The following is a 14,665-nucleotide window of genomic DNA, read 5'->3' as shown; positions in this document are numbered from 1 at the left end:
AACCTCGCACCAAGCTGAACTTTCAAATCCAGAGTCATTTAAATCTTCACATGGTATTACTTGCAGCGATTTATGCACGTAAAGTAACACACCTCCTCCCGATGATACCGACTTGTCCTTTCTGATAAGTACGTAGTCGTCCAGGGAAATCTCACCGTCTAAAACTGTACTGTCACACCATGACTCCGATATACCAATAATTGTTGGTTTCAAAAGGTCCGTCATAGTAATAAACCCTCCTCTCTTATTTAAAATGCTGTTGGCATTTGTATAGTAGCAATCCAAAAGAAATCTTGGTCTACTAAAGTTTGTTTCTTTCTCTGCTGGTGGTGCTTTCCACATAGTGCTGTTTGTGCTGTGTGGTGCAATAGGTGATATAGGTTCGGTTGGATCTACATGTACATTCGCATTCACCTCCTTTCTTGCTGAAGGCCTAATTATAAATTAAGCAAAAGATTCGGTCGACCTCATTAAGAAGCTAAATTAAAATAAAACCTCAAGGCAGAAAAATACCAGGGCTGAGGCTTATGGCCGGGGGTTGGTAGTTTGCACGGGGACCCCTCCTAGCCCAGACTAGATGTATAGCTTTTCGCAGATCATAGTGGAATGTGTGATCCATTATTTAAAACCGTCCGCATTTGTCTTTCTCAAGATAACCGTCTACACCGTCTATAACTGAAAATGCAGCGCCAGGGGCGTAGCAAGGTCATTTGATTTTTGTTTGGAGGGGGGGGGGGCTGGCTTGGGGCGCTGTTTAAAACAGACGATACGAACGGACAATATATAGCCCTTTCAATGCGACACATACGCGAAATGCATAATAAGGCACTCGTAACGGCCGCTGTTACAAAAATGGCACGGCTTTTAATACATTTTTTTAAAGGGCACTTTTTCGGAAAAAAGGCACTGATTAACAAAGGGGCCACTCGTTAAAAATATTTCGGGGTGGCAAGCTGATGGAAAAAGGGCACTGGAATGTAAAAAGGGCAGTCTACAAAATATATATATTTTTTTTTTCTGGGAGGAGAGGCGGGGTTGAAATACTCCCTTACACCCCCGCTGGTTACGACTATGAGTGCTATAGAGTAGTTGTGGCTTTTTAACACGATAAAAATCTGCAGGTTATCGTTGCCTTATTTGAATTATTGTTTTTTCCCCTTTCCAGCGGTGATGCTTTCCACCATGATCCAAGCACACAAACCAGACCTGTGGATGGTTCTAGGTAAATGGCATCCATTGCTCACTTCAGTCAGCTAGCCATACGAATGTCCGCATTCTCAAGTTACGTTTCGCGCCCGAAATTTGAACAGTATTTTTGAAACAAATCAGGTGGTTTTTTTTGTATGGAGGCTTACAAAGAGATTATTGTGAGTTATGAGTGGGTTGTATGTCAAGTCCTTTGTTGAACAGTATGAACGTTGTTGCAGAGAGAACGTATCGTCAGGAGTTGCTTTGATTCAGAGCGGCGTCATGTATGCAATAGACATTTCGGTTGCACGTATCCTAGAGGGCCGGTGTTCTTTGTTATCCTAGCGTTGTTACAATAAACGCACAAACAAATTAATCGTGCCTATGCAAGCAGTACAAAAACGTTGTCCTCCAACTTAAACTCAATGCATTAGGTCTACAACCGAGACAATGGCGTTGGATCCAATTTGCAATTTGCTATAAAAAGTGTATTTTATTAGGGGGAGGGAGGGGAGAGGACTTGATCCGCCCCCTTATAAGTCACGCAACTGGACAGAGCTAGAGATAGACATTACGACTCAGCCCCCCCCCCCAAAAAAAAAAACCCTCTCTGCTAGCCGCAAATTGGGCCTGTAGAAAAGTTTTGTTAGTTTTCATATTATACTACATGTATTTTTATAGTTCTGATTTTTCTAGTGGCACTATCATTGTGAAATGATCTGTGTTTTGTATGTATGTATAGTCTTAATCAAGTCATGTAATTTTAATTGTTTTAATTGATAGATGGCCCATTGAAAATCATCTGTCAGGTGACATGGCTACCATCTGTAAATAAAGCTATTATTATTATTACTACTACTACAATTTCTTTTAAGCACCAGGATAAAAAAAAAAATATGTGTACAAATGGTACTTAAAACCCGTCAAAGAGTTCATTTGTCTGAACCATAAAACTATGTGCAGTTGTTTAATCGCTTAGGTCTAAGTGCAAAACTAAACTGCATAAAAAATGTGTTACAAACATGTACCAATCTGGGACTGCCCCTGTACAATAAAACTTCCCTTTTCTAACCCTTTCAGTCAAATGGGCGTCTTATGGGGTGAAATTACGTTTTCAAAAAGTGCCCTATACGAGTTGTGTTGAACAATAACTATATTTGAATATACATGTAATTAACAAATACAATCTTTTGCATTAAACATGAGTTCCGTTAATTTTCCAAACTCATAGTTTCTAATAAGATCCATTGGTACTCTTTTTTCTGTTGTAGTCGTTTCTTTGGTGGTTATTTGCATCCAAGCAAGAAGTAACGATGATGGAACCATCTTCCTGGAGCGAGGTAACCCTGGCATCCTGTCCTGCCCTCCCGTCGCATCCGGACGAATCCCGCTGGATCAGATCGATGTCATGTACTGGTACTTCCCCCGAGTACGAGATGAAAATATCTTGATATCCTACTTCCTAGGGATTGTCGCTCCACAAAACGGCATCCTGGACGGTGTGTATGACATTAACGACAACTTCTCTCTGGTTATTGAGAACGTCACTGACTCAGATGAAGGGACCTACTACTGTAGGGTCAAACCGAAGTTAGAAGTTATGGTTGATGGACAAGTGACTAAGCGTGTCAAAGGTGAGTGGGTTAGCGATTAGTAGATAATATTGTATTTATGCGTTGGAGAAAAGCAATATTTTGTCCAACTCAGTTTTAAACCTATTTTCTGAAGGGCGGAAACGTTTAACCCTAAAGGGGCCGGGTTATTTTGACCATCTCTCAGCCGGGGGGGGGGGGCGGATTCCGCCCCCCCCCCCCCTAAGATCTCGGCCATCGAGTGACGAAAAATTTTGAAACTCCACACATGCATAGAGCAACTCTTCCTAAACATGCCCAAGAAATTTCATGACTATAGGTCAAAGGGTTTTGGAATTATGGCTAATTAATTATTCATATGTATGAATGGCAATTCTGCTCGATGTACACGATGTATATGCGAAAATTCAGTTTTCACGGCGCGTAGCGCCGGAAAATTTTTCGCTACGGGCCAACCCGTGGTCCGATTTTTATGTTTTTGGTATCAAAAGATGCGCAAAGCTCGAGGCTAAAAAGTCATAACAGCTTGGGTCGCGAAAAAAATTGTTTTAGAAGCTATCGCGGAAAATGTTGAGGGGGGGGGGGCGGATTCCGCCCCCCCCCCGGCCCTTTTAGGGTTAAAGGAAATTACAATATTTTTTACCATACATATGGGGTTTAGAAGCCAACGTTAGACAAATATCCTGAAAAAGCTGTGCTGGGCTTGGGATTTCCATTCACTTTATTTCAATTCAAGTAATTGTGATCGATTGTTGCAATAATGATCTGACGGCTCTTGTGAATCGTTAATTGTTACGTTCCCCTTTTCTGTACTAAGTGTTTTGAACATAAAACATATCAAAAATGTTAAGATTTATTTTAAAAAATCAGGAAGTCCGAACATTTTATTTGAATTTATTCAAAGGATTTTTACAAAAATGTATTCGTTGATATGTTGTGTAGTATCTCCCAAAGAGCCGTTTCCCGACGTGACTCAATGCACTGAACTCATCTCTGAGACTGCGTGTGAGGCAGAGTTACCGAATGACATCAAGAAACCAAGGCTGACCTGCATCGTACGGGATGCCAAGCCTGCCGTGGCTCTCCGATGGCTGCTTGAGTATAGTGATGGCGACACACAGCTCATCGGCGAAAGGTTCACCGTACAACCGAGTATGTACAGGGTGTGACTGAATCTGAATCCCCCGGAATTGGAGAGTAGCAAAAGCTGGTTTTTCACTCTTTGCACTAGGTAGTTTTTTTGAAATTATATCCCAGACTGGAAGATCTCTTCATTTGGCAGACATGGGGCTGCCTCATTAAAGGAAGAAGCATTGCCATGAATTTATTCTCACAGGTAAATTTCGGCCTGTGATACGCTTTATCAAGTAACTATAGGTTTTCCCGTCCAATTTCGCACTTAGTGCATGCAAAAGTAAAGATAGGTCATTCAATTTCGCACATAGTGCATGAGAAAGTATAAATAGGTCATTCAATTTCGCGGATAGGGCAGCCAAAATCACCAATCGGCATTCAAATTCGCTATTGTGCAGCCAAAATGGCCAATCGGCATTCAAATTCGCTATAGTGCAGCCAAAATGGCCAATTGGCATTCATAATCGCTTTAGGGCAACCAAATTCGCCAATCGGCATACGAATTCGTACATAGTGCAACCAAGTTCGCCCTTCAAACCGCCTCGAGCTAAGTTAGAGCATTCAATTTTGCCATAGGGCATCCAATTATTCAATTTGTGCATCCAATTTAGCACATGTAATTTTTTCTATTTGTTTTTTTTTAATAGCTTTCTCATGTTTATATCTTCTTCCACTTTATGAGCTTGCTTTGTCTATATTAAGTCACCGAATAAAAATCATATTTATCGGATGGCCCAAAGGCATATGAATTAACATAGGGAACATTTCCTTACATTTCCCTCTGTTAATTCATATGCCTTTTTTATCTTTGTAAATTTTATTTCATAATGTATATTTTGTTTTGGTCATTTGCACCATCTCTTTAATTATATGCATTGACTAGAGACATAAATCATAGCATGTATACAATATCATGATTTTCTTCTTTCATATAGCATATATATATATGTACTTTTTGTGATTTTATCTTGTATCTGTTTTCATATGACTTTAATCATTTAAAACAATCTTTCATCACAACTTAAGACATTGATTACGGTTTTCTTCCATTATATTAATTCTTTGTTGAACCTTTTATAATCTTTTAAAAACATAATTATAACTTAATGTATATACCTAATATGATATCGCAACTGCAGATGGTTATATTTACTGATCTTTGGTAGGAAATTTACATGTTAAAGTTCAAAGCTCAAAACTCAGTCATTTTTTCAGCCATTGATGTTAATTGCGTAATGTCTGCCAATGTAAATTCTCAAGCTGCTGATAATTATATGTGGAAAGCAAAAGGTGAAATGCAAAGAATGCATTACCAAAGGAGATGAAAGAAATATATGTACAATTTGCACCAAGGCGCTGGTGAGGAACAAAATAACTTGTTCAATAAGCAGGCCAATGCTTCTATAATTTACATTTCACCTCTAGGAGACAAAACAAATACAACTATCGAAGCCCAGGCATCTGTAAAAAATAAATAATGTAAATTGTCCAGTGAAGTTTTATGAATGGTCATTGGTGGCACACATATTGCAGGTTGGGAAAAACGCGCAAAGAATATTTGAATATGTATTACTGTATACAAGTCATGTAAATACAGTGCTAAATTGAATGCACTAGTTATGAACATGAATACCCTATAGCGAAATTGAATGCTCTATCTTCAGTCACGTGTCCTTCCGTGCTAACTTGAATGCACTATGGCGAATCTGAATGCTGTTTTTACACTTTTGATTGCTCTATGGCGAATCTGAATGCCCATTATGAATTTTTGGCTGCCGTATGATGATTCTGAATGACTGTTTTTCTTTTTTGACTGCCCTATGGCGATTTTGAATGACTATTTTGAATTTTTGGTTGCCCTATAGCAAAATTGAATAAACTATTTATACTCTTGCATGCACTAAGTGCAAAATTGGACGGGAAAACCTATACTTGTCAACAAATGCATGTAGTACACAATATCTTTTTTAAAAACCCTGTTTAGGCAAACAATATGATTTAAAAGATTTACTTTTTTAAAAGACGGGCCTTCAAAGGACTTTGTTGAATAATTTTTCAATTTTAAACCGAGGTGTTATCGCTGGGGATGTTTGAAGAAAATTGTGACGACGATTCTTAAAATTGCATCTTTTGGACAAAAGAGGTTTTAGAGTCATTGTGTTTAAATGAAGATACTTTTTGAACAGATTGAGCAATTTCAGTATTTTTTTCGTCTAAAAGTAGAAATTGGCAATCCAGTCATTACCAGTTTTGGTGCTACATATTTTTTTAAACATGAAATATATTTTTGGGGGTTTGGGTTCCGCTTCTTTTTTTACTAACCCTGTAGTTGTTTTTTTTTTTCTCAGCTATAGTGAAATAATAATAACTCTTCCCTTTGTGTTGTGTTTTAGGTGAGTATTTGGTGAACACATTCACGACCTCTGCATCAATCCCAGTTATAGTGAGTGATGGGGACAAGTTCACGTACATATGTCAAGCATACGGGGAGGCTCTGGGCGCCAGGAATGGTAGTCACGTGACCCCTCAAACATTATGTGAGCATTAATATTCATTGTTCTTGTCTTATTGTATATTTTATTTAGTACAACTTCTGGGGCGTATTCAGTGACCCGCAACAAAATCGCCCAAAAATCGACTTACATCATTTTACCAAAATAGGGCCGCGGTGTTCTCGGGTTGCTGATTATACGAGCGCCGAATTAAGTACGTGTCGAGTGCAGCTGGGCGAAAATTCAAGATGGCAGCCGCCGTATCAAAAATGCTAAATGAAAAGAAGGGACAATTAACTGAATTAATACGAAAATAATTGAAATCCCGAAACAGCTATAAAAATTGGCAAAGACAAGGCCGACAAGCCCACTCTGTATAACCACGTACAACTTCACTTTGTTTACTGTTACTGCTCCTGCTCTGCATTAGTGCTTTTAATTTTATACACAAAACTTTACGCAAGTTCCAGTAGAGGCTTAGGGTCTAAGTCCGCCAATTACACGCTTTGTAGTCCTCACCCAGCCTCATATTTTTGGTAAAAGTGTTTTTGTCTGGGCTGTCTTTCCAAGATAAATACCATTGAAACAAACAGTAGCGCTGCGAAGGCTTTGTATTAAAAAGAAACCCATAGTGTTATCTCTGCCTGCACTGCATAATTTTGATGTCAAGCATGGAGGATTAATGATTTTCGATGGTTACCTTTAATGCTTGAGCGCTTCAAGAGCAATGAGCAACCTAGTAGCTTCAATTATATGCCTTTATAGGAACTTTTCTAGTCCTCTTTCTGTTACTGCGGAGCAGACGTTTTCTACGACTGAGTATCAAACACAAACGCAGTTATAAAAATTAATGAATACATTAACCATAAGTGATTTTTTTTACGAATTTGAAATCATATTTGCAGACTTGACATCAACTCAACCTACCACATCTTTAACGGTTATGCCTAGTATGTTGGGCTTTACATCTGCGATGAAGGACGCTCCAGATAGCTCTCAGAATGCTGTGATTGGGCTTGCAGTTGCTTTGTGCCTGTCATTGGCTGTCGTCGTTGGTTTGGTTAGTGCTGTGTGCAAGGTAAATTGCGAAAACAGAATTATGTTCTTTTAAAGTCGTGTACACTCTCAATTAATCAATTATTAAGTAAATAATGTGTAGCCAATATCCATATCCTTGTACAGATGTTGTCTTAATAAGCACACAAGCAGGTTAAGTGCACCGCAGTTGTGTAGAGGGGGTGCATACCTATGTTTCCCAAAACCTATGATCCCAAATACCGATGTTCCCTGAAATCCTTACCCTATATCCCTTACCCTAACCCTAACCCTTATCCTAATCCTAAGGATTTCGGGAACGTTGGTATTAAGGAACATAGGTATTAAGGAACATTGGGTAGACCCGGTTAAGTGATGCCTTATGTACAGTTTGGGTTTATTAATTAAAGTTATTAATGGTGTCATATTTTGAGTATGCGCATTGAACAAGATGTCTAGACATATACCGGAGTGGTGCTCGTCGCTGTCTTGTTAATGATAGCGGCTCATGACTTGTTGTAGTATGTAATGTCTTATATTTTCAATGTCATTTCAGATGAGGAAGCCTGGACAAACGAATGGAATACAGGTATGCAAACACTTTCTAGTATATTAGTAGGTATATCTCTGATATACGAAAGCCCTGTAGTGCCATCAAGTATATATTTGGCCAAGTTCGTTTTTATGAGTTATATATTTCGCAAGGTTCGTTTTTATGAGTTATATATTTCGCAAGGTTCGTTTTTATGAGTTATATATTTCGCCAAGTTCGTTTTTATGAGTTATATATTTCGCCAAGTTCGTTTTTATGAGTTATATATTTCGCAAGGTTCGTTTTTATGAGTTATATATTTCGCCAAGTTCGTTTTTATGAGTTATATATTTCGCAAGGTTCGTTTTTATGAGTTATATATTTCGCAAGGTTCGTTTTTATGAGTTATATATTTCGCCAAGTTCGTTTTTATGAGTTATATATTTGGCCAAGTTCGTTTTTATGAGTTATATATTTCGCAAGGTTCGTTTTTATGAGTTATATATTTCGCCAAGTTCGTTTTTATGAGTTATATATTTCGCCAAGTTCGTTTTTATGAGTTATATATTTCGCAAGGTTCGTTTTTATGAGTTATATATTTCGCAAGGTTCGTTTTTATGAGTTATATATTTCGCCAAGTTCGTTTTTATGAGTTATATATTTCGCAAGGTTCGTTTTTATGAGTTATATATTTCGCAAGGTTCGTTTTTATGAGTTATATATTTCGCCAAGTTCGTTTTTATGAGTTATATATTTCGCAAGGTTCGTTTTTATGAGTTATATATTTCGCAAGGTTCGTTTTTATGAGTTATATATTTCGCCAAGTTCGTTTTTATGAGTTATATATTTCGCCAAGTTCGTTTTTATGAGTTATATATTTGGCCAAGTTCGTTTTTATGAGTTATATATTGTCCAAGTTCGTTTTTATGAGATATATTTTACGGAATTACGGAGTTTTATGAAGTTACGGAGCCCCTAAAGGAACATCCAAAATTATTTGTTTATCCCGTGCGCACGACATAATATCTCGTGCGCACGAGATAATTATCACTGGCGCACGACATATATCACGTGCGCACGACATAATATCTCGTGCGCACGAGATAACTATCCCGTGCGCACGACATATATCTCGTGCGCACGACATATATCTCGTGCGCACGACATATATCTCGTGCGCACGACATATATCTCGTGCGCACGAGATAATTATAAGCATAAACGGAGCTTGCGCATGTCGTGAGCACGAGATATATGTCGTGCGCACGAGAAAGTATGTCGTGCGCACGAGATAAAAACATAATTTTGGATGTTCCTTTAGGGGCTCCGTACCAGACACGCTGCTTTCGTTACAAACAAACTCATCCGCTGCACGTGCAGCAAGCTCCGTTAATACTTATAATTATCTCGTGCGCACGAGATATATGTCGTGCGCACGTGATAATTATCTCGTGCGCACAAGATATTATGTCGTGTGCACGAGATAGTATGTCGTGCGCACGTGATATATGTCGTGCGCCTGTGATAATTATCTCGTGCGCACGAGATATTATGTCGTGCGCACGAGATAAGAAAATAATTTTGGATGTCCCTTTAGGGGCTCCGTAACTTCATAAAACTCCGTAACTCCGTAAAATATATCTCATAAAAACGAACTTCGACAAAATGTATCTCATAAAAACGAACTTCGAGAAAATGTAACTCATAAAAACGAACTTCGAGAAAATGTAACTCATAAAAACGAACTTCGAGAAAATGTATCTCATAAAAACGAACTTCGAGAAAATGTAACTCATAAAAACGAACTTCGAGAAAATGTAACTCATAAAAACGAACTTCGAGAAAATGTATCTCATAAAAACGAACTTCGACAAAATGTATCTCATAAAAACGAACTTGGCGAAATATATAACTCATAAAAACGAACTTGGCGAAATATATAACTCATAAAAACGAACTTGGCCAAATATATAACTCATAAAAACGAACTTAGCGAAATATATACTTAATGGCACTACAGGGCTTTCGTACTGATATCACCGAACGCTTATACAACATGTAAATGGTAATAATGACAAATGCATTTTAGGTAACACTGTGGTCGTTGTAAAGTAAGTGATGGTTAAAAAAATATCGAAATGGATTACATACCATTAAAAAGGCAACCTTTATGCAGAAACGAATATCCTGCGCGATTTTCGAATGGTTTGTTGGAGCTGACGGAATGAAAAAGGTGCATGAAAGCACCGAGGCCTGAAAACATGATATTAAAAATACTGCACTAGCTTTGGTTCAGGCCTCTATTACCCGTTTTGTTTGAGATACACTACATTATTTTTTCTCCTTTCAAAATTCGCATTTTAATCTTGATGGGAAGAAGAATATATCGACTGAATTGAAGGAGTTTGCTATAACCCTGGATCATTGACCTCATTGAATGACTTTTGCTTTATACTCTCTCTTCATCTACTTAATAGTTGCCGGCGGACAACCACACGGATTGTGAAACCACGGACCCACTTAACGAACAGAGTGTAATGTGATTTATTTACCAAGTAACAAGCCAGTACGTATCTATATTGCAATCTGAATGACAGAAGTTGAAAATCGCCACCTATTGTTCCATGCTGCCCACGGCGTCCGTTTTGAACATCGCCACCATAGGAAAATGTTGATATATATTCCCAATTTCACGTTTGTTTTTGTTTTTTTGTATAGTACCACACAACTATTATACCTTTTGTACCCAGTAAACTTTTTTTTTACCTCGTAACGTTTGTACCGCGCAACCAAAAACGTTTGTACCGCGCAACTAAACAAAGCAGATATATGCACACAAGCCTATGGGGGACGTGGTAACCGAATCCACATTTTTGCAATGTTGTTCTAGTAAAAAAGAAGATGGACATTTTTGTTTGCGCAAAAGTTGGACCATGCAAAACATCTTAAACCATGGTGCCGTTAAAAACAATAAAATTGTGCATCTACTTCAAAACAGAACTTTTCTATGATTTCGTTGGTACCCCGCTATGATTTTGCACGCGTGTGGAGAACTATTTATCCCCCGACCGCAAGGGTGCGTTCGAGCGTGGTACTCATGTTAAAGGGAATGTACATTACTGGCATTTGCTGTAATTTTCAGAAATGATCTATTTGAGGGGTTAGTATAATAGATCAAACATTGTTAAACTGACATGATTAAAGTTTTGTGTGCTGGAAAAAAAACCCATAAATGTTCGAGTAGTCTCGTTCCCTGACTTCGTTAAAGATAAAATGGATCAATTTATAGATGCCGAAAAGGTAAGGTAAGGGAACCAGTCTAGCTGGTCTGCACCCGTTCATGAACATGTAACCACTAGCAAAAACCTTTGGACTAAAAAAGGGTAAATTTGGAGCAGTAGTTGAAAAATAGTTAGGTTTTTCCAACGGCGATCGGCCGACCACCGTTGGAAATGTATACAAAAATACCATTTTTTGGAAAATGACTTTACACCAGGTGCCATAGTTTTGCAGGATGCTTTTATCATTTACCAACATCACATAGTAAGGTATTTCGAAAAAACTTTTTGTTTTTTCCGATGTTTGCAAATGTTGTCTTAAGCGCACTAACGGCAGGAGTACGACCCGCGGGTTAGCAAGAGTATGCTCTCCGTTATACCGGAAGTATACTCCTTCACTGAGAGTAATGTGCACGCAACATTTTCCTGCATTCGGGAGTAGCAAGAGTAACACACTCGAACGCGCCCCAATCGATGTCCTGGGATGTGCACATGCGCAGTAGTACAGTTTTGGTAACTCCGTGGCTTACGGTGCATTGTGTCTATTGACAGTCCCTCGCGTGCACTTTACTGGTTGCAGTAGGCAGCTGTACATAACCGTAAGTGACGGACTTACCGGGAGAAGTTGTCAGGGTGTTAGTTCAGTGAGTTGACGAGGAACTCCGTCCACGTAGCGAGGCCGTATATAGTGGTGAGTAGACTTAAATTTAGTGCGAAGGATTAAGAACCTGTACAGGGAACTCGCACCCGTGTTTAAAAGGAGGCACCGGGAAGGTGATAAACACCTGTTAAGACCTATATGATTTGGTCCACCTGAGTAGATATTAATAAATGAATATCAACCTAAAGAGACACGTCCTGTGTTTGATTTAGAGGTGCCCCGATTTCCTTCCCCTGCCCTGTTCCCATGTGTGCTTGCGCGAGTACTGCAGGCGGCAGCTCCGCCTTCAAACACAGTTGTTCCCCTGCTGCGCCTGGCGGTAGACTGCCCCGAAACGGTCCTGCTCCCTTGGCCTTCTCATGCAGGCTTGATCGCTCGTTGACGTCGGCCGATCGAGGACGACTCGGGGTTGCTTGTCGGCACGACCGCCACAACTCTGATTGACTTGCGATTCATTGTATTTTTAGAAATATCTTCAGAATTTAAGAAATTCACTATTTCATTGCGTCATTACCGTAATCGTGTAGGCCCTATTTATCTGATTCCAACGGTGCCCTCTAATTCCAGATAGCGGACACTGCCCGAATTTAGATGCCAGCCGTTGATTGTTGTTTAATTATTGACGCATCCTTTGGGTATAATTGAGTATTTTGATCATTTCTAAAGTATATTCATTTGTATATTCATTCTTTTGTAATTTGTATATTCATTCGTTTGTTATTTTATGTATCATTCTGTTTTCGGTCGAAGACCAAGTTACAAACTGTCTTCATTCCTCAACTGAACAGAAATAAACCAGCACAAATGAGAACAATCTGCCGAAGGGTCACACATCAAGAAGTGATTATTACAAGCCATCAAGATATTGGAATTTTGTGTCATTACCTCTTATTTTGTCGGTGATTTTTTTTAAAACAAAATTTAACCTTGCAAACACGCAACAATGTATTTAATTTTACTACACTTCATAAACATTTATGTTCAAATTGGAGGGCGTCATTGGCGATTCAGTCGCGCGTCTGGGAAGTAAAAATTTTACGCGCCCATGTGACGTCATCCCGGTGAGTATCCAGCTCGCTACCGTGTGGTAGTTTTTTCTGGTAGCACCAAACGTTTGCTCTGGGACCCGCCTCGTAGACATGCAGTCTATATGGCATGTAAACTTTACGGAACCAGTCTGTTCTTGTAATCCTGGTTATTACTGCAGCAGTAAAGACACATTAAAGAGTGTTGGCACCAGACTATTTCATGTACTGTGACGAAGAACTCTAATTGTGCTGAATAAAGATGCAAAATCTGCAAAATCTGCAAAATCTACGAAGGCCGTTATCGACAAGACAGTGAGGCTGCTTAATATTTATGAGGTGTAGTAAAACAACATGGTTTATTTCTGGAAAATAGTTGGAATTACTGGTCCCTCGGTGTAGGTCAGCTTGACTACCTCCCTCCGTTTCGCGTTGGGAGGTAGTCAAGCTCACCTACATCTCGGGACCAGTAATTCCCACTACTTTCCCTCAAACCATGCTGTATTTGTATAACACCACATTAAACTAGATTAATGCAGAGTACAGAGTTCTGTAGTCAGATTTCTACAGTTGAAATGAACTTTCACTGGAAATATAGAATGAACCTCAGAATATTTATCTTTCTGTCTTTGCAGGGGTTTTCACTTCATATTGTCTTTTTTGAGAGAAATAAAAATAAAGGTTCTGGATATCAGCCATTATTTTGTGCACCTGGATTCAGGGGTCATCTTCCTTCCCTCCGTCCATGCATACACAATACATGTACATATTACACCGCGACTGAACTGACATTTAATACAGAAATAGCACATTTAACACAGAAATAGCACGGAGTCTAGCGAAAATGTTTTCAAATGGGACCTAAAGTAAACATTTTGATTATTTGATGTCTACAAAATACTGATTAGGTGTAGTCTTTGCCCTATGACAGAGATGATTCACACAGGTATTCACAATACATGACGTCTCTGCTGTTTTCTTCGAAGCTCATAGGCGTAGCCAGCGGGGGGGGGGGGGGGATTTACCGCCCCCGATATTTTGTAAAGACTGCCCTTTTCTATTTAAATGCCCTTTCTCATCAGCGCTTACCCCCCCCCCCCCTTCGCTTCGCGTCAGGAGGTAGTCAAGCTGACCTACACCTCGGGACCAGTAATTCCCACTACTTTCCCTCAAACCATGCTGTATTTGTATAACACCACATTATTTGAATGCAGAGTACAGAGTTCTTTAGTCAATATCTACAGTTGAAATGAACTTTCACTGGAAATATAGAACGAACCTCAGAATATTTATCTTTCTGTCCTTGCAGGGTTTTTCTCTTCATATTGTCTTTTTTGAGAGAAATAAAGGTTCTGGATATCAGCCATTCTTTTGTGCACCTGGATTCAGGGATCACCTTTTTATACAGAAAAAACACATTTAATACAGAAAAAGCACGGACTCTAGCAAAAATGTTTTCAAATGGGACCTAAAGTAAACATTTTGATTATTTGATGTCTACAAAATACTGATTAAGTACAGAGTACAGAGTTCTTTAGTCAATATCTACAGTTGAAATTAACTTTCACTGGAAATATAGAACGAACCTCAGAATATTTATCTTTCTGTCCTTGCAGGGTTTTTCTCTTTATATTGTCTTTTTTGAGAGAAATAAAGGTTCTGGATATCAGCCATTATTTTGTGCACCTGGATTCAGGGATCACCTTCCTTCCCTCCGTCCATGCATAC

General features: G+C 38.9%; 1 protein-coding gene across 1 annotated transcript; it reads left to right on the top strand.

The window, feature by feature from the left end:
* The first annotated feature begins 527 nt into the window (after positions 1-527).
* On the top strand, positions 528-10,516 carry LOC119736422. Its single transcript, XM_038210441.1, has 8 exons — positions 528-537; positions 1,166-1,222; positions 2,460-2,822; positions 3,723-3,932; positions 6,308-6,451; positions 7,312-7,484; positions 7,998-8,030; positions 10,451-10,516. Exons 1-8 carry the CDS (start codon positions 528-530, stop codon positions 10,514-10,516), a joined length of 1,056 nt encoding a protein of 351 aa, XP_038066369.1.
* The last annotated feature ends 4,149 nt before the right edge of the window (positions 10,517-14,665 follow it).

This window comes from Patiria miniata, unplaced genomic scaffold (assembly GCF_015706575.1).
Source record: "Patiria miniata isolate m_02_andy unplaced genomic scaffold, ASM1570657v1 HiC_scaffold_3, whole genome shotgun sequence".
Taxonomy (NCBI): Eukaryota; Metazoa; Echinodermata; class Asteroidea; order Valvatida; family Asterinidae; genus Patiria; species Patiria miniata.
The sequence above is the reverse complement of the archived record's forward strand: the minus strand, read 5'-3'. Positions and strand labels throughout refer to the sequence as shown.